The sequence below is a fragment of the Mesocricetus auratus genome, unplaced genomic scaffold (genome assembly GCF_017639785.1).
Source record: "Mesocricetus auratus isolate SY011 unplaced genomic scaffold, BCM_Maur_2.0 Super-Scaffold_100038, whole genome shotgun sequence".
NCBI classification, from domain to species: domain Eukaryota; kingdom Metazoa; phylum Chordata; class Mammalia; order Rodentia; family Cricetidae; genus Mesocricetus; species Mesocricetus auratus.
This window is the reverse complement of record NW_024429216.1, coordinates 5641443-5665992: the sequence shown is the minus strand read 5'-3', so window position 1 is coordinate 5665992 and position 24550 is coordinate 5641443. Positions and strand designations below refer to the sequence as shown.

Here is a 24550-nt window from a genome sequence, read left to right as displayed (position 1 = left end):
TTTGCTCTTGTTACCACCAACCCCCTCCTGTCACCACCATAACTCAGACTTTGTCCTGTGTTATTTTCTACTAGTTTTACAGTTTTGTGCTTTACACTTAGCTCTTTGGTTTGAGTTACTTTTTGTGAAGAATGTTGGGTTTGTATCTAGACGGATTTGTTTGATGCAGATGTCCAGTTGTAGCAGCTCTGTTGAAAGGCTGTCTTTGCCCTATCACCTTTGCTCATTTGTCAAAAATTAATTGACAATATTTGAGTCTTATTTCTGTGTTCTTTATTATGTTCCCTTGTTCTGTTTGTCTCTTCTACTGACTACCAGACTATGTGATTGCTAGAGCTTGATGAGTTGTTTTGAGGCCGGGCGGTATCCAACCCCCACTGTTTTTCTCTTTAGTACTGTGTTCTCTATTCTGAGTATTTCGCCTCCATGTGAACTTTAGAATCAGTTTGTCTCTGTACACAGAGTAAAGTGCAAAAATGAGTTTGCTTTGAACCTGTGAATCAAATGCAGAACTAGCATGTTGGGTCTTCCTGTCTATCAGCATACAGCAGCCATTTTGTTCTTTGAGTTTAGTAAGAGTTTTGTGGTTTTCCCATTTTAGATCTTGTACATATGTTATTTGATTTGTATTTATTTTGTTTTGAGGAATACTAATATAGTGATGTATTCTTAATTTCAAATTCTGCCTGTTCATTTCAGATAAGCAATTTGGTTTTGCATATTAACTTTATGTTCTGCCACCTGTTATAATGATTGGTTCCAGCAGGTTTTAATTATTGATTCTTTTAGATTTTCTGTAGAGATGACCAGATTGTGAACAGACAGCATTAATGCTGCTTTTTCTATCTGTCCAATCTGACATCTTTTATTTCCTTTTCTTACTATATTAGCCCAGCATTCAGTGTGTTGTAGAAAAACAGTAGTTAAAAAGGGACACCCCTACCTTATTCCCTTTGAGTTCTTGCATCTTCTGATTCTTCATGTGTCTTGTCCCTTCATCTTCATGATATTTTTACTGTAGCATCTTACATGTGCTCTTATTCCCTTTGAGTTCTTGCATCTTCTGATTCTTCGTGTGTCTTGTCCCTTCATCTTCATGATATTTTTACTGTAGCATCTTACATGTGCTCTTATTCCCTTTGAGTTCTTGCATCTTCTGATTCTTCGTGTGTCTTGTCCCTTCATCTTCATGATAGTTTTACTGTAGCATCTTACATGTGCTCTTATTCCCTTTGAGTTCTTGCATCTTCTGATTCTTCGTGTGTCTTGTCCCTTCATCTTCATGATAGTTTTACTGTAGCATCTTACATGTGCTCTTCAGTTAACAGTCCTCTGCATACATTTCATCGTACGCTCCTGTTAAAATCTCTTGTCTGCTATATATTCCTTTCTATTTCTTTTGCCTTAAGGTTTGACCCTTAATTCTTTTGGGAAAGGGGGAAAATATGCATATTTTGGTCCAGCCCACTGTATGTAACTGCAAATACTAATTTACTTGTGCATTATGTGTTTACCCTCTTGTTTTAATTCCATCCATTTTGCTGATTTCTTCATTATACACAAGCAGTGCTACTTAGATCTACAGATGCCAGGTTGTTGTTGTTTTCACATAATATTGTCTGTAGGAATTAACTTCTTAATCTTTAAGAGCTTGGGGGCACTTGCATTGTAGTTTCTTTCTTGTTGGCTAATGTCAACCATAAAGATTCAATACCACATGAGCAAATTTTTAAATTGTTAATAGTTTAGTGATAGAAAATTTCACAAGTAATGAATTTTGGTCCTCCATTTTAGAAGTTTGGGAAGTTGATGGACAGATGGAGAAACAACAGGAAACACTTGTGAGGAAAGTCACATCCATCTTCAAGAAATCTCTGATTAAGGAAAATGTCATTGACTGTAAAAAGGTTGCAAAAATCTTTCCTCTAAGCTCAGATGTTGTTACTTCAAGACAAAGCCTCTATGATTGTAACTCACTTAGTAAGTGTTTGGAACAAAATTTAGACATACTTAGTTATAAGAAAGGCTGTGTAAGAGACAAAAACTTTGAATGTGATGAGTATGGAATACCGTTTTACCATTGCTCACCCTGTGCCATAGCTCCCTTTAAATGTAATCTGTGTGGACAAGACTTCATTCATAAATTTGATCTCCTCCGACATGAGAGAAATCATGCTGGAGAAAAACCCTATGGAGGTAAAGAGTGTGGAAAATCCTTTAGCAGGAAGGAAAATCTCATTACACATCAGAAAATCCATACTGGGGAAAAATCATACATGTGTAATGAATGTGGAAAAACTTTCATTCAAATGTCTAACCTCATGAGACACCAAAGAATTCATACTGGGGAGAAACCTTATGCATGTAAGGATTGTTGGAAAGCGTTCAGTCAGAAATCAAATCTTATTGAACATGAGAGGATCCACACTGGAGAAAAACCCTATAAATGTAAGGAATGTGGGAAATCCTTCAGCCAGAAGCAAAATCTTATTGAGCATGAGAAAACTCACACTGGAGAGAAGCCTTATGCGTGTAATGAATGTGGTAGAGCTTTCTCTCGAATGTCATCTGTTACTCTGCATATGAAAAGTCACACAGGGGAAAGGCCCTATAAGTGTAATAAATGTGGAAAAGCTTTCTCTCAATGCTCAGTATTTATTATCCATATGAGAAGCCATACACGTGAGAAGCCTTATGTCTGTAGCGAATGTGGAAAAGCCTTCTCACAAAGTTCTTCTCTTACTGTACATATGCGAAATCATACTGCTGAGAAACCCTATGAGTGTAATGAGTGTGGGAAAGCCTTCAGCCGGAAAGAAAACCTTATTACACATCAGAAAATTCATACTGGAGAGAAACCTTATGAATGTAATGAGTGTGGGAGAGCTTTTATTCAGATGTCAAACCTCATTAGACATCAGCGAATTCATACTGGTGAGAAACCCTATGCGTGTACTTTATGTGGGAAAGCCTTTAGCCAGAAATCTAATCTTACTGAGCATGAGAAAATTCACACTGGAGAGAAACCTTATCATTGTAATCAGTGTGGAAAAGCCTTTAGTCAGAGACAAAATCTCCTTGAACATGAAAAAATCCATACTGGAGAGAAACCATTTAAATGTAATGAGTGCAGTAAAGCCTTTTCTCGAATCTCATCCCTTACTGTTCATGTGAGAAGTCACACAGGGGAGAAACCTTATGAATGCAATAAATGTGGAAAAGCCTTCTCTCAGTGCTCATTACTTATTATACATACGAGAAGTCACACTGGTGAGAAGCCCTTTGAATGTAATGAATGTGGGAAGGCCTTTTCTCAAAGAGCATCCCTTTCTATGCATAAGAGAGGTCATACAGGGGAGAAATGTGCAGTGTACTAAATGGGGCAAAGCCCCTTATATATGCAATGCCTTATTTACTTGAAATAACTGATATAAGTGTGAAAGCAAGGTCTCTTTGGAAAAGTAATAAAAATCTGTTGGAGCTTATGAGCAAACATAGACAAATGTGTATATAGATAAATGCAGCATCATTAAATTTTCAATTCTGAAAATAAGTTCCAAATAATTTCATAATAAATCTTTCTATAATATTTAAAGTGATTCTAAAATTTACATGAAATAGAAGTGAAAACCAGGCGTTGGTGATGCTTGCCTATAATCCCAGCATTCATAGTGAAACTGTGTCTCAATAAATAAAAGTCCATGGAGATGCTTTTAGTAAAAGAATACTATGAACATACTTATTGTAGTCCCTACGCTCTGGAGATCAAGGCAGGAGGGTCTAGAGTTTGAGGTCACCCTGGGCTATGTAGTGAGGCCCTATCTCAAAACAAAACAAAACCTATAACCCAATTAGTACTTAGACTAGCACTGTTTATAATGTATGGTAAATTTATATCCACTTAAAAGTATATGGTGTAGAAGCATAATTACATGGGTAAACATGCTATAGAGTGCCCAGATTCAGAGCTGTGGAAATATGTGAACTTGGTGTTTGTCAGACATGAAATCATGAGTTGGCAGAGAAAGAACAATCTAGCCATTTGTTTCTGGAATATTTGACTACTGGAGAAAATTAAAGTGTAAACAGTACTGCAACATAAACACTATTCCAAAAGATTTGAATACTGAATTGTGAAAAAAACTGATCTTGAAACCACTGGATGTTGATGGATGTAAAGGCAGGAGGATAAGGAGTTCAAGGTCAGCTTTGATTACATAGCAAGCTAGAGGCAAATCTGGGATGCATAAGACTTTTTCTTAAAAAAAAATACTAGCTGTATTGTATGGTGGCGGCACTTGGGAGGCAGAGGCAGGCGGATCTCTGGGAGTTCTAGCCAGCCTGGTCTACAGAGTGAGTTCCAGGACAGGCTCCAGAGCTTCAGAGAAACCTTGTCTCAAACAGAAGAAAAGAAAAAAATGTAGACTATTTGTCTATAACTTACGGTCAAAGAATCAGTTTTGAAAATGTAAAAAGATCATGCAGTTCTAGTTCAGATTAGTTTCATTTCTATTAGAGGCTCTAAAAATTTGTAAATAATGGAAAGGAAACACATGTATAAAAATTGAAAGCCTGGATGCCTAGCAGTGGGCTAATGGATGACTAAAATGCAACCTATATCCCAAGGATGGAATAGCAGTTAAAAACAAGCAGATCATACTGTGTAACAGAGATAGTTACCTAAAACAGTGTTGCGTGAAAAATAAGATACAGTGAAGCACACTGTTTCTTATACCCATGTAAGTCTCAATGAGTCCTTCACAAAGAATAGAACTAGTTTTATTGAAAAAGTAATGTATATATGTATGTAAAGCTATGTAAAATTGATTAGAAAGATACATGCCAAGTTCTTTTTAGTTGTGTCTATCACCAGGCATTGGGACTGAGGGTGGGAGGGCGTTGATAGGAAGGGGCCTTTTTGTCTTTAAAAAGACTAGTAGAATATGTAATCTTAAGAGTTAGTGATACAGGGTAGTAATATGACTTGTCTTTTTTTCTAATATCATAATAGAACAATTCATACAAGACACCTGAATAGATTCTTTCTTTAACCAAATAGGCTGTGACACACAAGGTGACTCCTCTTTTTCCTTCAAGATGATGGTGTGTTTTCCTAGTTATTTCTTACTATTAACTGGCTAAGGGAAACCTGTGCCCATTAAAAAAAAAATGTTGTAAAGGATTCATGTGCCCTGAGATGCTGATCCATTTTATCAGAAATATTTCCATATGTCTCTCAGCATCCCCGGAGCTAACACAGAAGGACTAAGATTTTGAAATCACTCTGCCTCCATTGTGAGACCCACTCTCAGAAAATATACTTTGTCTGAGGAGTCACATCAGTTGGTAAAGCCCATCCCTTGCAAACATGAGCACCTGAGTTTGATTCCTCAAAACCTGTACTTAAAAAAAAAAAAAAAGGTGGGCTAGAGAGATGGCTCAGCGGTTAAGAACACTGACTGTTCTTCCAGAGGTCCTGAGTTCAATTCCCAGCAACCACATGGTGGCTCACAACCACCTTGAATGAGATCTGGTGCCCTCTGCTGGCATGCAGGCAGAAGACTGTATACACAATAAATAAATAAAATATAAAAAAAAAATAGGTAAGGCTTAGTGATTCACACTTATAATCCCAGTATTGGGGAGAAACAGTCAGATCCCTGAGCCATGCTAGCTAACTAGCCTAGCCTGTTTGGCAAGTTCTAGGCCAGTTAGGACATCCCCCCCCCCCCAAGTGAATGATTCCTGAGGGACAACACTCAGGGTGTTCTCTGACCTCAATACACAGGTGCACAGCTCCACACACTGATTATACATGACTATACATAGCCACACAGTTCACACAGTTCAGTTCTTAGAATGGTACTGTGTACTAGCTCTCTCTCTCTCTCTCTCTCTCTCTCTCTCTCTCTCTCTCTCTCTCTCTCTCTCTCTCTCTCTCTCTCTGTGTGTGTGTGTGTGTGTGTGTGTGTGTGTGTGTGTGTGTGTGTGTGTCTGTGTCCGCCCAACCCCCCAGACAGGGTTTCTCTGTAGCTTTGGAGGCTGTTCTGGAACTTGCTCTGTAGACCATACTGGCCTCGAACTCACAGAGATCCTCCTGCCTCTGCTTCCTGAGTGCTGGGATTAAAGGCGTGTGCCACCACCACCACCCGGCATGGTACTATGTACTAAAAATTTGAAGTTAGTCTGTTTTATTCTGTCATTGTTTCACATTTTAACACTTTTGATATTTGGATTCATCTTTCAAGCATGATGCATTAAATTCAAGTAAGTTTTTTATTATGAAATGAAAATATGAACTCAACCATGGTTATTTTATTTGATAAAGTGCTGAGGATTGATGTTATAAGTTTGAACTTCTGATCCTCCCTCCTCCCCACCTCCCCAATGCTGAGACTATGCACCACCCTGCCTAACTTATAAACTGCTGATTCTTAAACCGGAGGCTTTTACTGAGCCACATCCTCAGTCCGAATTATAATATGAAATGTGCTTTTTGTTTGTGGGTTTTTTCCTTTTGCATGTATGTGTGTAGTAGTGGGAATCAAACCCAGGGCTTTGCACATGCTTGGCAAGCACACTACTACTCTTCACTTGTCCTCACCTTTGGTTTTTTTGAGACAGGTTTCCATACAGAGCTCAGGCTGGCATTGAACATGATCCTGTGCCCAGCTGAAAATGTGTTTTATTACTATTTTAGGGTCTCGTCATCTCCTACATATTCCTATTCTTGTTCTACCATTATTCCACAGAGAATCTGTTAGGCTCTTAGCTAACTATTTATTGATGTATTTAGCATCATGCAGAATTAATAAGATGTTCTAGGGAATTTGCATTGTGATATTGATGTTCTTACCCTGTGATTTTGCCCATGATTAACATAGACATTAATTTCATTCTTAATACATTTTGAAATGAGAAGCCTTTTATATTCTCTTAGGTGGCTATAAACAATTTCATTGTTCAGTCTTAACCTGCAGCTCATTTTAATCCTTTCAAAACCATTGACTTAGTGGCATCTCTAGTTTTGGTTGGAAGCAGTGAGGATCCCAAATTCTGAGCAATATTCTCTAAAAGGTCCTCATTTTCTTAATACAGGAGACAGTCTTTAAGATAGTTTTAAAAATTTTTGTTATCTTTACAGTATTATTGATGAGCAAAAAGTCACTAATGCATTTTTTAAAAACAAGAATTAAGGGTGTTGGTCAAAGGAGTCTTTAGATTTTATATTTGAACATTTGTTTGAAGTTGGCATCACATAAGTAAAAATCTCTTTCTCAAATAAAAATTATTAAATACAGCTATGACTCTTTCAGTTTGGACTGTTATATGGTGTTTCAGATGATGGATAGTAGCTTGTCATAAATAGCAGGAATTAATTTTAATGAAAACAATGTTTTGCTGAAGTATTAATAAAAATTGTCATTTTATATAGTTTGTTCTTTGATAGGCTTCATGTCAAGTCTAGTTTTGTAAGCATACTTAATATTTACAGATGTAAAAAATAATTTTTAAATTCATACATTGTCCATATAAGACTCCTATGTAAATATTCTTAGTTGTAATGCATTAGTTTTGTTTGGGGTTTTGGCTAGACTGTCTTTTTTCTCCATTTTTTCCTTGTGTTTTCCTTTTTTACCTTGGGCCTGTGTTTCATATGCTATACACAGTTGTGTAAGTTGTATGAAATACAAGCCTCTGCTGCCTCCCCTGTAACATGGCTTTGAAGAAAACGAGCATTAACCTTGCATTGCTGATTGGAAGGGCCTCTTTGGGGTCCTTTTGAGCCTCCTCCATCCCCTCCCCCCCTCCTCCCAGTAAGACTGGTTAAATTCTCTGGGATGAGGTGAAGTGTCTGGTTATAAACAGAACCTAGAGTCTGTGAGAGAGAGCCACTGATTGTGATTGTTTCCCAGGGAGCAAGTAATCTGTCCTCTGTAAATTCACATCCCCTTCCTCTGTCTTAGTGTTAGGACCAGAGATACACCAGTAGAAGTGAATTCAGTAGGATTTGCTCATGTGAAAAATGAGAAAAAGATAAACATGAATCTCCGTGCTTTCATGGTGAGCATGTGGGGGGTGTGCATAGATGCCAGCTTTTTGAAATACTGTGGGGAGTGTTGTCTATAACAAAGCTCTACTCTCAGGCAGAAGACTTTACAGACTTTATCTCCTGGAAGAAAGAGCACGTGGCCATTACACACACTCTGTCTTGCCAAAGTTGTTAAAAGAGATAGCTGTGCTTCTGAAGGCTGCATGCTAGTGGCAGTGCAATGTGAGACTGAATAAAATTACAGAGTGCTTCCTCTCCTGTACACTGGAACACCACAGTAGTAAGGCTGCTATGTAACAGAATTATGAAGCTGGGCAGTGCTGGGACACATCTTTAATCCCAACCCTTGAGAGGCAGAGCACATAGATATCTTAAGTTTGAGGTCAACGTAGTCTACAGAGTGAATTTCAAGACAGCCAGGGCTACACAAAGAAACTGTCTGGGGCCAGGGGTGGACAGAATTAGGAGATAGACTCAGGGATCTTAGTGGATGAGAGGACCTACAAGACCTAGAAGAAACTCAGACCAGCCACAAAAAAACCATTAAAGCAGTCAAGTATATTTACCTTAGTTTATATTACATCCTTTCAGTTAAACATTGGAGGGCATGTTATACACAGATTCATAAGTAAGAAGATAAGTAGGACTGAAACGTTAAGGAGTGTTGTGGAAAGTGTGGTAGAGTATGCAAGCAGATAAGTAATGTAAGCAAAGAAACAGGAACATCCCCAAAGGCTCAAGCTGAAGTACTACGAAAGACATCTTTGATGAGCTCATCAGTGTACTGAACTCAGTCAAGGAAAGATGTAGGAAGCCAAACATGTGTCAGCTGAAATTCCTCAAACTGAAATGCAAACTCAGAATGTCTGTGAACTGAGGATCAATTAAAAAGTTGTAACATAGTTGTCACTGGAATATCAGAGGAAAAGATAAACAAATATGTTGACAACTAACGATGATGACAAATCCAGTAGGTTTAAAAGAGCACCAAGCAGATTAAATATGAAAAGATGTTTCTGTGTATATCATACTAAAGCTGCCAAAAAAGAAAAGAAAAAAAAGAAAAAGATGAAACAACCCTTGAAAGAAGCCAATGGGGGGGAGGGTTTTTCAAAGGCCCTCCTGTGGTAGCATATTCCATGTTTGGTTTCATTGTGTGTTAATATTCCATAGAAGAAGGGTTAAGAATCATACTGGATTTCTCTTCAGAAATCATGTGTGCAAGGAAAGTATTTATTTTTTAAAAGTTTGAATTCTATAGTGAAGAGATTAAGATGAAAGGAAATTTTGTAACTGTCTCAGAGCTTGACGCTGAAGGAAACCTCTGTCCTGGTTTCCTGAGGAAGAGGCCTCCAAGTCTGCACCCAAGGAACCCATATCTCACAGAAGTAACTGCAAAGGCAGGGCTCCCATCCTTTCAAGAGTGAAATTCATCCGACTTTGAGAAGTGAAAGAAGAGTTAGCACACCTGGTACTCAAAATGTGTAGTTCCCTGAATTGGAAAAACATACAAGGAACAGGAAAACTACTTTCTCAAACCTCTCCCAAAAGCCTAAAGGGGAAGAAATACTTTGTAACTCCTGTGACATAGCATTACCCTGGTAGAAAAGCCAGACTAATACATCCCTTACAAATACTTATGAGGAGCACTGTCTGTTGTTGAGAGGACCCGTGTTAAGTTCCTGACATCCCCATGGTAGCTCATAACTGTCTGTAATGTTCTCCCAAAGGACCTAACATTCCACATTGTAGTGCATTCACATACATTCAGGCAAAATACCCATACATGATAAATAGTTTTTTTTAATTTAAATACTGATACAAAAGATATCTTAGTAAAACTCTAAAGAATAACTTAAATATATGTTTAAGAGAATTACACACTATAATAAAATGATACTCATGGAATGTAAGGATGGCTCTTCATATAAAAATCAGTAAGTGAAGCATGCCACATTAGCATACTAAAGACAATCATTTCGGTTGATTTTAAAAAGGGGGCTTGACAGAATTCAAGCCCGTTTAAAAAAAATGCGTATCTGGGTGTTAGTATTTACAGTCCTAGAACTTGGAAAGAACCCTCTTGATAAAGTCTATTTAAGGAAAGGACACAACCCATGTTACCTCCCTCTAGCTGGCTTATCTCACTAAAGAAAGACTTAATGGCTACATAACGTCCGAAAACTTCATTACACATCTTAGTGGTGAAAGACAAGGTCCTCACAGCCCATCAGCAGAGGAAGAAAGTCTGTACTTAACAATAGAATATTATTTAACAATAAGAATTGAAATCCTAGAACATGCTGTAATATGGAGGGTCTTTGAAAACATTGTGTTAAGTATAATAAACCAAACACAAAAGGCTAAGTTTATGTAACTTCCACTTATTGAAGTGCCAAGAATATGAGAATTCAGGAGTTAGCATAGAGGTTACCAGGACCTGGGATGGCGAGATATGGAGTGATGTTTAATGGGAAAACAAATGATGAGAACTGTCTGGATGTAGTAGTCATGGCTCTATAATATTGAAAATACACTGAATGCTACTGAATAGTAATACACTGAAAATGGATAAAATGATAAATCTTCACACTCAAGTTTAAAAATTACTCTCATAATTCCATCTCTAGTCTTAAAACTCATTTTTTTTTTTTTTTGGCCTGGTAGTTTAATCCCAGCACTTAGGAGGCAGAGGCAGACAGATCAAGGCCATCCTGGTTTACAGAGTAAGTTCCAGGATAGCCAGAGCTACACAGAAAAACGCTATCAAAAAAATCTAAATTAAAAAAAAATTCATTTTCTTCAATGAGTTTTCCTCTCATTTACTTTTCCTGTATCTTTTGTGTAGTGGACATGATGACCAGTACATTGGCAAGCTGCTAGACTTTTCATATTTTTAAAAAATGTTTTAATTGAAATAGAATTACATCATTTTCTGCCTTCTCTTTCTTCCAGTTCTTCTCCCGCTCACTCGCAAGTTGATAGCCCCCATTTCTCTGATTATCACTGTTACATACACACACAACATAAACACATTCATATGTATATATGCACAAATGTTTAAATACAGCCCGTTGAGTCGGTTTTATTGTTTGGGTGTAATTGTTTTCAGGACTGACCACTCTGCCTTGGACGACCAATAAGGGGCTGCATCCCTGAGAGAGGCTAATTCTCCTCCCAGCCGTTGTTAGTTGCCTGTAGCTCTTCATCTAGGGGTAGGACCTTTCAAAATTTTTCCTCTTCCACGTTAGTTATGTTCATGGATACTGCCATTGTTCCAGTCTTGTTTATGTATCCATTTCCAAGAGAGACTGTTTCACAGCAGACTTCCTGGCATTCTAACTTAGAATCTCCCCATCCCCTCTTCCTCCGTGTTCCCTGAGCCACAGCTGATCCTTTAGAACTTGGGCTCCCTGCAGTTGATTTCTGCATTGTGTCCAGTTGTGAGTTTCTGTGACAGTCTCCATTTGCTGCTAAGAAAGGCTTCTTTGATGAGGGGTGGTTGCTACAATTATCCATGGGTATAAGATCAAGATTTAGAATGTAATAAGGAATTATGTTGAAATAGCAAAGTGGTGGTAGTAGATTCTTTTCTGAGGTCCAGGACTTCACTAACCCTGTGAAGTACCAGCCATGATTTCCCTCTTGTTGAGAAGGCCTTAAGTGCAATTAGACGGCTGTTGGTTACCAACACCATATGAATGCCACTTATTACATCTTTACAGAGATCTTGCCATGTTAGTCATCATTGTGGTTCATAGGTGGTGTAGTTGGGTAGACCTGTTTAACTGCTTCCTTCCCTTGTCCGCTTGCGTAGTATTTTCTAGAACCGTAGAAATCAGATCTGAAGGAAGGAGGCTTTCAGGCCAAATCCAGCATGAATTATCTAAGACCTGTGTCTTAAGTGTGCAGTGTCTTTAGCACTGGGGACCAACCTCTAAACCCCAAGAAGCAATGCAGACTATATCAATAGTCTGGTGTTTTGAGAGTCACTTGGATTTCCCTGACTGATCATTTAAAAGGTTTCTTGTGCCTAGTACTGAGGGGTATGCTAGTTTAGCATTCTTGTGGGGAGCATTGTGGGCCCAAGGGGCATAACTTTCTTTAAGATGTATGTATGTATGTATGTATGTATGAATGGATGGATGGATGGATATATCTCATTTATAATTTTAGGCACATATAAAATAGTATTATTCCTTGAGGCTTTATCAAACAGCCTTGGTGTTTGTCCCTTGTCCCTCCTCCAGCAGTATTCATAGCCACCATATTCATTATAGCCAGGAAATAGAAACAGTCCTTCATCAGATGAATAATGGACATGTGGTACATACATACACAATTGAACACTGTTCAGCTGTAAAGAACAATTAAATCATGGACTTTTCAGGTAAGTGGCTGGACTTTATAAAGTAACCCAGAAAGACAAATGCGACATTTTCTCTCTCATCTGCAATTCCTAGCTCAAAATCCTCAGATGTGATATATGACATGTAGTAACCACAGATACCAGGAAAGTGTAAAGGGGCCACAGGTGCAAGGGAGGCTGGGAGGGGAATAGCAGGACACAGGTGATATGCAGTGGGATACAGAAAGATGCTGGGTTTTGCTACACTTCTTAGAAGAGTGTTGATTTTTATCCTCAAAAGCAGAACTTGACTAAACTTTAAACTCAGTCTGCCCTTTCTGAACGAGGCAGGAGCAGAAATGGTTTTCTTCCCTTCTTTAGTCATCTCGCTGTTAATTTCCTGGGCTCAGGCATCTCTCAAAGACTTGAGATGCTCAGCCAAGAAAGGCACTTGTCCCAAACAGGACAACATGAGTCTTGTCCTGGAACCCACGACTAATAAGCTGACCAGTTACATAATATCTAAGATGCGCATCTGAAAATTCAAGACACTACATTCCTTAATAGAAAGGGAGGAGGAAGTAGAAACTGATGTAACCTTGGAAAAACACAATGCAAGAAGTCAATATTCATCTTTTGCTGCTGGCTAGTGTACCAGCTCCAAACGCTGAAATTAAAGGAGTTAGAAGGTAATGATTAAAACTATACCTCCCTTTTCTGGGGATTTATTTTTATTTTGTGTATGTGTGTGTGCTATGTGTGTGTGGTGTCTGTGAAGGTCAGAAGAGGGCATTGAATCCCTTGGAGTTATAGGTGGTTGTGAGCTGGCTGGCCTGTGCTAGGAGCAGAGCTCTGGTCCTCTGGAAGAACAGGAAGTACTCTTAACTACTCAGCCATCTCTCCAGCCCCCTAGAGTACCTTTTCCATATGTGACTGGTTACTTAAGCAGCCTCATGTATGAAATGCTTGTTCTAGTCTATTGGCATTTGCATCCATCCATCCATCCATCCATCCATCCATCCATCCATCCATCCATCCATCCATCCATCGTGTGTATGTACATGTGGCCAGTAGACAGTTCGTGGAAATCTTTCTGGCCCTCTCCTACCATTTTTTATTGGAATGTATGTGTGAGGCGGTCAAAAGATGGCTTGTGGGAGTTGGTTCTTTTATTATGTGGGTCTCAGTATTGGACTCAGCTTTTCAGGCTTGGTGGCAAGTATCTTTACCCACTAGACTGTTCTCTTGAGAGGTGTGTGTGTGTGTGTGTAGGTGTGTGTGTGTGTGTGTGTGTGTGTGTGTGTGTGTGTGTGTGTGTGTGTGTGTGTGTTTATGAGAGATGTCTCAATGGGTGAAGTGTTTGAGGTGCAGGCCTGAAGGCCTGAGTTCAGATTCCCAGCCCCAGCATACAAAAGCCATGTGAGGGGGCATGCCTGTAGCCCCAGTCCTTCTTTGAGAGAAGAATCAGGAGGTTCCTGAAACTCATCAGTCTGACAGTGTAGCCCCATGTTCAGACTCTGATTCAAAAATAAGATGGAGAGCAGTCAGAGCTACTCAAAATCAGCCTCCTACCTCTACATGTGCATACACATAGATTACACACACTAACAGTTCATGTACAGAGTGTCATCGTGGTTTTTTTTGGCTATTTTTGATATGATCATGTGATTTATTACTTTAGCCTATTGATATCTTGGATTACATTGATAGACTTTTTACAGGTGTTGACCAGTCTTACAGGATCCTCCTGGCTCTGCCTCCCGAGTGCTGGGATTAAAGGTGTGCGCCATCAATGCCCAGGGTAATGTATAATTCTTATATCATGTTGGACTTTGATTTGCTAATATTTTACTCAGGAGTTTTGTTTGCATTTGTGTTCAGAGATATTAATCTATGGCTGGTTGTTTTCTTGTGGTAATTGTCTTTTTGTTGTTAGAAGTGAGTTAGGAAAATCCCTCAGGATTGATGTAATTTCTTCCTTGTTTGGTAGAATTTATTAGCGAATGTTTCTGGACTTCATGCTGTTTTCAACGTTTATAATCATTGATTCTGTGTCTCCTGTTTTTAGCCTTTTATTTTTTTTCCTGTAGTTAGATTTTCTTTTCCTTGTTTTTCACTCCTTTTTTATTACTAGTTTTAGAAGCTTCTATTAAAACATACTCAGGCTCAGGAATTTCTTCAGTAAACTTGAGTTTTAGGTGTGTGCCCACACAGACATTCTTTGTTTCTTTTACAGTGTTCTGACCTGTGCCATTTCTGCTTTATTTTGGCTGAGAATTTTCATCTGATTCCTGGCTACATTGCATTTTCTTCTTCTTCTTCTTCTTCTTCTTCTTCTTCTTCTTCTTCTTCTTCTTCTTCTTCTTCTTCTTCTTCTTCTTCTTCTTCTTCTTCTTCTTCTTCTTCTTCTTCTTCTTCTTCTTCTTCTTCTTCTTCTTCTTCTTCTTCTTCTTTTTCTTCTTCTACTTCTTTTTCTTCTTCTACTTCTTCTTTTTCTTCTTCTTCCTCCTCTTCCTCTTCATCCTCCTCCTCCTCCTCCTCCTTTCTTTTTTTAAATTTCCCCACTAAGCCTTTAGCATTCTTCTCTGTTTTAAATCCTGTCTGTTCAACTACAATGTTCTTGTCATACCTGAGTCCTTGCTCTGTTACTTCAAACTCTGGTGTTCATTTTTACTGTACCTTGCTATTTGTTTTTGTTGTTTTTTTAACTGGACATTTCTTAAGTGGTCAACAGACTCCTAGTGATGTGATAGACGTAGGTGAAAGACAGCGGCCTGAGTCCCAGGAGACTCTGGGAGTCTTGTGCAAGCATCTCCGTTCGGAAGCGCTTTCCCTCTTTACAGCGTGTTTCCTGCTCTGTAACTTGATGGGGAGGAAACTGTTTTGTGTCTGATCTCAGTCGTCAGTGAACTGCTCTGAACTGTGAACATCGCCAGTGTCTCGGTTTTTACCCAGGAGGTGGAGCAGGGTGACTATAGTAAACCCCCGTCCCCAGACCCATTAGTGCTAATGAGACCCCGCTAAGTTAGACTCTTGTGTACACTCCTGGGACTGGCGTTGTGAAGGACAGAGTGCTCTGGGTGTATTTCAGAGGGTGGCTTTCCCCACCCCCTGTCAGACGCACAGTGGAGAATTTCTCTGATCTCTACTAAACCTGGCGATGCATTTGGAAAACAAACAGAAGCTCCTAAGCCCACCACCTGGAAAAGGCCCGCTCCCATGGCGTCTTGTTCCCTTTTCGGTGGTTTCTTTCAGATACACCAGCCATTCCTAATGTTAGACAGACTTGTTGAGGCTCAGGGTCTGGGGCAGAAATTTTGGAGAGAGGGAGCAAATCTATAATAAACATAATTTATTTTTCCTCGGTGCTAGCCATTTCTGTCCTGTGTGTGCTGCTTATCTAGACAGCAGGCAAATAAGACAAGCTGAGAAGCAAGTGGAGACGAGACCCCGGTGTGTTTGACTCTGGTTTGTGGGGGGGGGATGGGAAGTGCTATTGCTGATGGTCATAGTGGAGAGGAGGACTGGGCTGTACTGGTCATGAGCTCAGTCCTCCTCTTTCTAGGGCCTCAGGTTGTGGACTTTCCATCGTCTCCATGTTTGGCCGTAATCATCTGTGCCACTTAGGAGCTGACACAAAGTATATTCTGTCTGCTCTCTGTCCACATTTCTCCTTCCTGAGTCTTGGGCACGTTTGCCCCCAGAATGTCATGGCAGCAGCCTGTTTGGACAGATGTCAGGGCAAGCGTGAAGAAAATTGGCATCAGGCTAGTCTCTGGTCTGCCACAAGTGGCAGCTGCCTCTATCAGTTACGCTTGCCAGTTTGCTCCTTTTTTCCCCCAGTTCCCCTCGACCCTTCTCTTTTAGATGCTGAAACTCTAGCTGCCTGAGGCAACTGTAGTACTGCCCAAGGGATTTGTAGAGAAAGGGAGGGGAATTGCCTAGTGTAGTGTTTCAACTTTTCAAACTAAGCAATCTGTTCACTCTTGTATTTAGCTTTCAAAATGCCTTTGGCGTGCCAATCTGTGTGATGGCATTAAACTCTTGAGGCCAACCTTTCTGACCAAAATGGATGCCCCCCTCTTATATGTTACATAAAACCCATGTTATTTTGTATTTTAAAGAGGAAGGAAGGAACTCATAAGACTGTATGGGGCATTTCCCTGAGGCTAAGACTTCACCTCTCGGAGTTGCGCACTGACACTCGTTGGGAACTCATCAGCTGTAGTTTGGATTTTTTCTACCCTATCACCGTCTTCTGTGGTTTCTGCTCCATCAGTTGTGACTCTTGTAGCTGCTTGTGTCTCAGAATTGGGAGGACAGTTTGTCCTGGGACCTCACTGTTCTGATGGCTCTGAGAGGATGTTGCTTGTTTTAAATAGGTTTTTAGTTTGGTTTGGTTTTTGGTGTTTGCTTTTTCCAGACAGAGTTTCTTTGTGTCCTGACTGTCCTGGAACTCATTCTGTAGACCAAGCTGGCCTCAAACTCACATAGTTTCTGCCTCTGCCTCCTCAGTGCTATAATTGAAGGCATGTGCTACCACCGCCCGGCTTAAGTAGGGTTTGACTTGTTAGGTGAATGAGAACCTTCCAAGCTTTGTGCACAGCAGACTGGAAGCCAGAGCGTTAGGTGCGCTGCACTTTTGGTCTGAAGTAGTCCACGTGTGTCAGGCTGTTTCCCAGCTGTTCCTTCTTTCAGTTCTTTACCAACCCTGGTCTCCGAAAATCCTTTATTTCTCTTAAGACTGAAGTCTTTCTTTTTAAAAAATGGAAACATTTTACACAAAGTGTCAAGTCTGTATCTTGATAAGTGTACAGAGATCTGTGTCTCTACTCCTAGAAGAGAAAGTGAAGTATTTAATCCATCTCCCCAGTGTCCTGGGCTCCTTCTTCCAGAAGCCTCCATTCCCCATCTGAAATCACCAATTCCAACATCCAACTTGGTGGGTTGGTTTTCATACGAGTGGAGCCTTGCACTGTCTGTGACAGCTGGCTTCACTGGCTCAGATACCGTAGCTTTAGCCACATTGCAGTCTCTGTAGCTTCTTTTTACTGGTAATGTTTCCACATCCAGTCACTTGATGAAGAGTTGTGCAGCTTCAAGTTTGGGGGCTATCAGAAAGAAAGCATAGAATGTGTAATGAGACTCCGTATAGGGAGGTATCTTCATTTCTCTTGGGTAGATGAGTACTGAGGTAAGATTGACTGGGTAATGTGAGACATATGTAAGAAAAGTCTTAATTTTCAGTGCTGTTAATTCCATCTTCATAGTTTCATTTTTTTTTTCTTATCTTGGCAAGCTATGGGAATGCGAGTCACAGTGTAATTTTGACTGATGACTGCATCAGCAAATAACAGATGGGTGCCAGCTGCACTAGGCTTTGGGCAGAGTGTCTGTGCCAAACCCATGGTGAGCTCAGCAGCTGCTTCTGGAGCATAACTGATGCCTGTTCCCATGTAACTAGCCAGCTGCTGCTTCTGCTCCAACTAAATTTAACAACGTCGAGCAACAGAAAGCCATTTTACGAAGTATTCCCAGTATAGTCTCTGTCCCAGAGCTTGGCAGAGGGCAGTGTGATTGGTTCCTTGTTTAGAAGCATCCTCTGTGATTCGTGATGCCCCATTGGTTTCTTTTTAAGTATGAAATTTCTTGAAAGTTATAGAAGAACAGACAGCAGTGTGGTATGAGCTCTGAGGAGAGTCCAACCCCATGTGGCAGAGTGACTGTCCCTTTCTTACAGGTCTCAGAGGAAGGGGAAGGTTCTGGATGATATTTTATGGGTAGTCCATAGTAAGTATTTTCAGGTAGGCTGCCTGCGTTTCCTGGAGGTGGGCATTGCCTGGGAGTGGGGAAGAGCAAGAAACTAGAAAAACAAGTTAATAGAGGATCTTTAGACACTGACATGCCCCTAGGTAACATACTTGAGGGGCTTTATTAGCCAGGTGAAAGTAGCACACTTAGGATTTAGTAGTTCTTTCCTGCTCATCAGGGGAGTCTTGGGATAGTCTCTAGTGTGTGAAATCCTGGAGAAGGGTGCTTTGGAGGAGGGGTGACCTCAGTGACCTCCAAGCCTGCTAATATCTAGCTACCTAAAATTCTTCCCTAAAGAGTCAAGACCATAAAACCATTTAAATTATTTTAATGGACAGTGAGTCACCCTGTCTACTTCCTGATAAAAATAGGACAGATGTGTTCAATCTCTATCCTTGCTGTCAGGCATTGCAGGACAACTAAGGCAATCCAGACAGATGGAGTTAGGTTGTCACAGGACCATATGAGCGAGGATGGGCAGTTGTGAGGGACTGAGAATGTGGTATTTGCTTAATCTCTTAGTCTGCCCTGGGGACCTGAAGGTGCAGTGCGGTGGGTTTCTCACTGAGAGAGGCAGCAGCTGCTGGAGGCAGTTATTGATTGGGCAGCAAGTGTTCAGTCCCACCCTGCTTGGGCAAGAAGGGGGCAACTGAGAAGGTCTCCACAGAAAGAAAACCTGGTGTCACCCTGAGAAGCCGGGCTGATGCTGATGATAGCAGGGGGAGAGCTGGGAAGTAATACTGCTCACGGCAGGCTGGCTACCACTCCACCCAGGGAACAGCTGGAACAGCTGGAGTCGAGAGAGGGTGTTGTGTGTTTTGGTGTTGCTTTATTTTATTTTCAAGGGAGAAAAGGCTGTAATGCAGGAACTGTCTATTTTCTGTCCTACTGCATGAAGTTATCCAAATGTGTAAAGAGATAGACCCATTAGAGGTTTTGGCAAATTAATCAGATCCAGTTGAGAGGGGATAAGAAACAGTTGTCTTTGTAATTCTTTAACTCCCTTCCTGGTGTGTGGTAAATGTCACAAATGGTAAACCAAGGGAGAGTAAGTGACCTCAGATTAAAGGCAATAGGTTCTGATCCAAGCCCAAGGGACACTGTAGCCCAGTACTGAGATTTTCAGAAAAGTCCACTCTCAACATAGCTTCCTGAAGGTCAGGTGGTAGTGGTGGCACACACCTTTGATCCCAGCACTCGGGAGGCAGAGGCAGGCGGATCTGAGTTGGAGGCCAGCCTGGTCTACAGAGTGAGTTCCGTAACAGCCGGGGCTACACAGACAATAAAATGTTACTACGGCTGGAAGAGGACAGACAACAGCATGGCAGGGACTCTGAGGAAAGCTCAGACCCAATGATACATTTTACCCTGGAGAAGCCCTAGTCACACACAGATATGTTAGCTTCTGAGTATTTGCAAAATGCTAACTTCTCATTTGATTTGTTCTAATTTGGGGGGACAGGGTCATACTGTATAAACTAGGCTGGCCTTGAACTTATGTCTCTAACCCCAGGGCATGCAGCCTTTTCCTGTGTGAACATGGTGGACCCTTGTCTGTGGGAGCTGGGTGGAGAGAGATGCCTGTTGTTCTAGCCTGGCTGGAGTCTGACTGGCCTCTTCTTCCAGTCTCAACTATGTAGAAAGCCTTTGTAGTTCCTCGCGTGAGTGTCAACAGCAATGACCACAGCTACCTTTACTCACTCCTCGAACCTCCCCACTCAGTTCTCGAGTGCTGTGAGTGCTGTTCCCCGCAGGCTGGCTCTAGGTTTGAGGAAATAGAGAAATTCCCACTTTTCCATCCTATAGATGCCACAGGATGAGGGTCAGGAGTGTACCTGCTGCTTAGAGCCAAACTTGGGCTCAGTGTAAGCTGCTGGAGCCGAAGACAGTGAAGTAAGGCTCTCCCTCATCCAGGCGCTGGCCAGGCAGGCCAGCTCTTCTGAGATGGATGAGACCTGACAAGTTAACATGGTGGCTGCAGACAGCTTTTTCTGCTCTAGGTTTGTTTTTGGTTTCTCTGCGTAGCTCTGGCTGTCCTAGAACTCACTTTGTAGGCTAGGCTAGCCTCAAACTCAGAGATCTGCCTGCCTCTGTCTCCCATATGCTGGAATTAAAGGCGTGTGCCACCACCCCCTGGTGCTTTTACTTAAGGAAGAACAAGCTTATGTTTAGGATTCTGCCTCAGGACTTCAATCTGTGTCCTAAGCCTTTTTACTAAGTAAGGATTGGAGAAGGTGGCGAGGTGTGGGCCTCTGGTCCTCTTCAGTGCTGGGGCTGAGGGATGGCACAGGAGTGTCCTCTGTCTAAACACATAGTTTCCACATAGTTTCTTAACCATTTCCCACCTTTTTCTTTTTCTAAGAAGCCAGAGGAGGAGGAAAGAAGAGTTTTACATCGAAAGACATGACCAAGGTAAGCCACATTTGTCACTTTCGTCATGAGAAGCTTCTAGGTCTAAATGCTGCTATGATTCAGGAGTCTCCTCTAAAGCCCTCGGTGATTTGGAGAAGAGGAAGCCATGTTTGGGAGCAGTTTTCCCAAACCAGCCCAGGACATGTGCTTTGTACAAACTGTCTGTGTTAGCTAGAATTTCTGTTCCCCAGCCTTGCGTTCTTGATGGATGTGTTCTTTGTGTTCTTGATGGTGAACCTGGTCATTTAGCAGGGAAATTGAGGTTATTTCAGTCTAATTTCTTTGTCCCTTCTAGGGTCAGTGTAATGACCTTCTTGCTTAAAAATTATAACAGCCTATGGTGTCTTCCACTCATTTTTCCCCAGAAGACACTCAGCTGTTAATGTTTTCAGATTGTTTTGTCTATGCATATAAGTGGCCCTATGTTTCTGTTTTCAGTGCAAGATGGCGCTGGCAGGGACAACTGACTTAGGTACTTACTTTGAGTCACTGTAGTTTGAGGGTCTTCTCAAATGTGACTTTGTTTTTGTTTTTGTTTTGTTTTGGTTTGGTTTGGTTTTTCGAGACAGGGTTTCTCTGTGGCTTTGGAGGCTGTCCTGGAACTTTCTTGGTAGTCCAGGCTGGTCTCGAATTTACAGAGATCCGCCTGCCTCTGCCTCCTGAGTGCTGGGATTAAAGGCGTGCGCCACCAACGCCCAGCAAATGTGACCTTGTTTAGTCCTCGTCATAACCCTGTGAGACAGCTATGACTGTCATTACTTCTGTTATGTGTTCTTTTTTTAAATAGGGTATCTGTATTCCTTCTTTGAGAGTTTCACGTATACAGAGTACATTGATCATGTGCATGCCCAAATTTCCCCTTATACTTCTTCCAGATGTCCCTATGTTGCTGTGTGTCACCCCCCCCCAGCTCATACCCACATGTCTTCATCCCCTCCCCCCCCCATCAGTTCAGTAGTGCTGCCTGTTGGAATGCTGACTGGTCTTGTTAGTTTGGCCTTGGGTGGGTAGTGAGTTCGTGAATGCAGTGACCATGTCACAGTACTCCTCCCCATCCTCAAGATCATATTTGTGTGGTGAATGACATTTTTTTATTTTTTCAACATTCACTTTTATTTTATGTGTGTGGGTATTTTGCCTGTATGTATGTCTTTGTACTACATGCATATGTCTGATACCCACAGAAGCTAGAAGAGGATGGTGGATCCCCAGAGACTGGAATTACAGATGATTATAGGCTGCCATATGGGTGCTGAGAATTGAACCTGCATCCTCTGGAAGAGCAGCCAGTGATCTTAACTGCTGAGGCATCTCGCCAACCCCTCCCCCCCTTTTTCTTTTTTGTGTTGTTCTTTGACAATTTAATACAGGTATATAATACATTCTGATAACTCTCTCTGGACCCTCTCAAGTCTCCCTCCCATGCCAAACAATACCCCCTTCTCTACACGGCCCTTTCCCAGATTCATGACCTTTGGTTTTGTTGTATGACCCATATAGTTTAGCCATGGCTCTCTGTGTGACTCCTGGATGGCTTTGTTTGCTGTAAGACAGGGTTTTACTGTATAGCCTTGGCTGGCCTGGAACTTACTTGTAGATCAGGATGGCTCAAACTCGATCTTCCTGCCTCTGCTTCCCCAATGCTGGGACCAAAAGTGTGCACCACCACACCCAGCTGTAACTCTTGAAACTTTCCACTGGTGGCCCGTTGGGTACCAGTGGGTACACAGCTGGTTTTCAGTATTCCCCCTTTTCCTGTCATTGCTTTTAAAAGTAGGACTCTAAAGTTTTTCTCAGACATCTGCCAAGGGATTCTGACATCTATTATCTGGGAGTTGGGGGTTGGGGCACCTCTTGTGGTTATTTATTGTCTCCTAATCTTTTGTGTTTGTTGTTGTTGTTGTTGTTGTGTTTTACACACCTAGGGTGATGGATATGTCTTTCCTTTTTAACTCCTTCCGGGGCTGTTTTGTGTGAGGCCTTCTACAAAGGATGTCCTCAGTAGAAAGTCCATTTCCTGCAGCTATTGGAGCAGACTGGAGTGGTGGTCCAATAGTTTATCACCAGTTTTAGTTTTGCCTCGCTGTGGAAGACATTACACTTGAGTTTTCCCAGGGTAGAGACTGGGCATAGGGACACTGGATGGAGGGTGTGAATGCCATGGATTCTTTGGAGGGAAAGCGAGGGTGCAGCATGAGATGGGAGGTGTAAGGTCAGGTTGGTATAAGAGTTCATAATGGAACTGTTTTAGATGTAAAAATGTAGAAGAGCAGACTTTCGTAGGTGCAGAGAGGAGAGACAGTTATGGAGCACGGTGGGTCAGCAATTAAAGCACAGAATTACAGCTAGGTTCAAAAAGTTACCAGTTAGAAAAAGTAAATGTTTGACAAAGCACACCCACTTGCATGTACTTGTGAGTGCAATTCCGTTCAGTTGAAAAACACCGCTTCCTGGAGTCCATTGAAGCACCAAGCAGCAGGTGTGCTCAGAGCAGAGCCCACACGTGCACCTTTGTTCCCACACTGACCTGTTCATACGGCAGGCTTCACTCGGGAATGGCCTTCTCCACTGTCCTTCCTGTTAGCTTAAGAGTTTGTGTGTGATTTCAGGGCTTGGACTTCAAAGATGTGGTCATTTACTTCTCTCGAGAGGAGTGGGAGTGCTTGCACCGTTCCCACAGAAGTTTGTACCAGGATGTAATGTTGGAGAATTATAGCAACCTGCTTTCGCTAGGTAAGTTCATCCTCCCACCAAGGTTCAGAATTGCCCTTCCAGAATTTTCCTGTTCTCTATGATAAGTGCTGATTTTAATTTTTTTAGTTTATTATGTGAGTGGGTGCTCTGCCTGCAGGTATGCCTGTGTTCCACATGTGTGCCTGGTGCCCGTGGGAGCCAGAAAAGGCATCAGTCAGGTCCCCTAGAATTTGAGGTACAAATGGTTATGAGTCACCAGGTGGGTGCTGAGAATTGAGCTCCAGTCCTCTTGTAAGAGCAGTCAATGCTCTCAGCTGCTGAGCCATCTCTCCAGCCTGCTGCCGTGTTTTGTTTGTCGGCTATGCGGCCCACGATGCTCTGAAAGCCATGACATTCCTCTGCCTTAGCTTTACAAGTGCTGAGGATACAGACCTGCACCGCTCCCGTGAATACTTTTCAAGTACTCAGCTAAATTAATGATGCTTACAGAGAGAGAGAGAGAGACAGAGAGAGAGAGAGAGAAAGAGAGAGAGAGAGAGACAGAGACAGAGACAGAGACAGAGAGAGACAGAGAGACAGAGAGACAGAGACAGAGAGAGACAGAGACAGAGACAGAGAGAAAGAGAGAAGGAGGGAGGGAGGGATACATCTTCTCTTCCCCAGCCCTCTAACATTCACTTATTTTGATCCTTAAATTATTATTTCTTTATTATTATAATGGGGTGGGGAAGAGCGCACACACAGAGAGGTCAGAGAACAACTCTATGGAGTTGGTTCTCTCCATGCATCTCTACATGAGTTCAAAGGACTGAATTCAGGTTGCCAGGCTTGTATTACAAGTACCTTTACCCATTGAACCAACTTACTGGCCCAGTTTCTCTCTCTCTCTCTCTCTCTCTCTCTCTCTCTCTCTCTATATATATATATATATATATATATATATATGTATGTATGTATGTATGTATGTATGTATGTATGTATGTATATCATTGGGAAGACATTTTTTACATACAATATATTGTTCCCATCCCCCAAATCCTCCCAGATCCTTTCCACTTCCTTACCCACCCAAATCCATACTTTTTCTTTCTCTCATTAGAAGCAAACCAGGATAGGAATAAACAAACGAACAGGAAAAAAAAAAGAAGAAGAAATAGAAAAAAACATAAAAGCACAAGAAACACATACAGACACTGAGACACACATTTGCACACATTGGAAACCATAATATA

General features: G+C 41.4%; 1 protein-coding gene across 6 annotated transcripts in view; it reads left to right on the top strand.

The window, feature by feature from the left end:
- The window catches only part of LOC106022533 (zinc finger protein 568), a 52012-nt gene that overhangs the window by 15497 nt on the left and 11965 nt on the right, over positions 1 to 24550 (top strand). For 4 of the 6 annotated variants that reach the window (XM_040734545.1, XM_040734544.1, XM_040734543.1 and 1 more), the window contains 2 exons: positions 20575 to 20624; positions 23234 to 23357. In XM_040734545.1, coding sequence (XP_040590479.1) covers positions 20575 to 20624; positions 23234 to 23357 — 174 coding nt within the window. Of the gene's footprint in view, positions 1 to 1794; positions 5449 to 20574; positions 20625 to 23233; positions 23358 to 24550 lie in introns of those variants that run through there. The other 2 variants (XM_040734546.1, XM_040734547.1) reach the window with 2 other exon arrangements.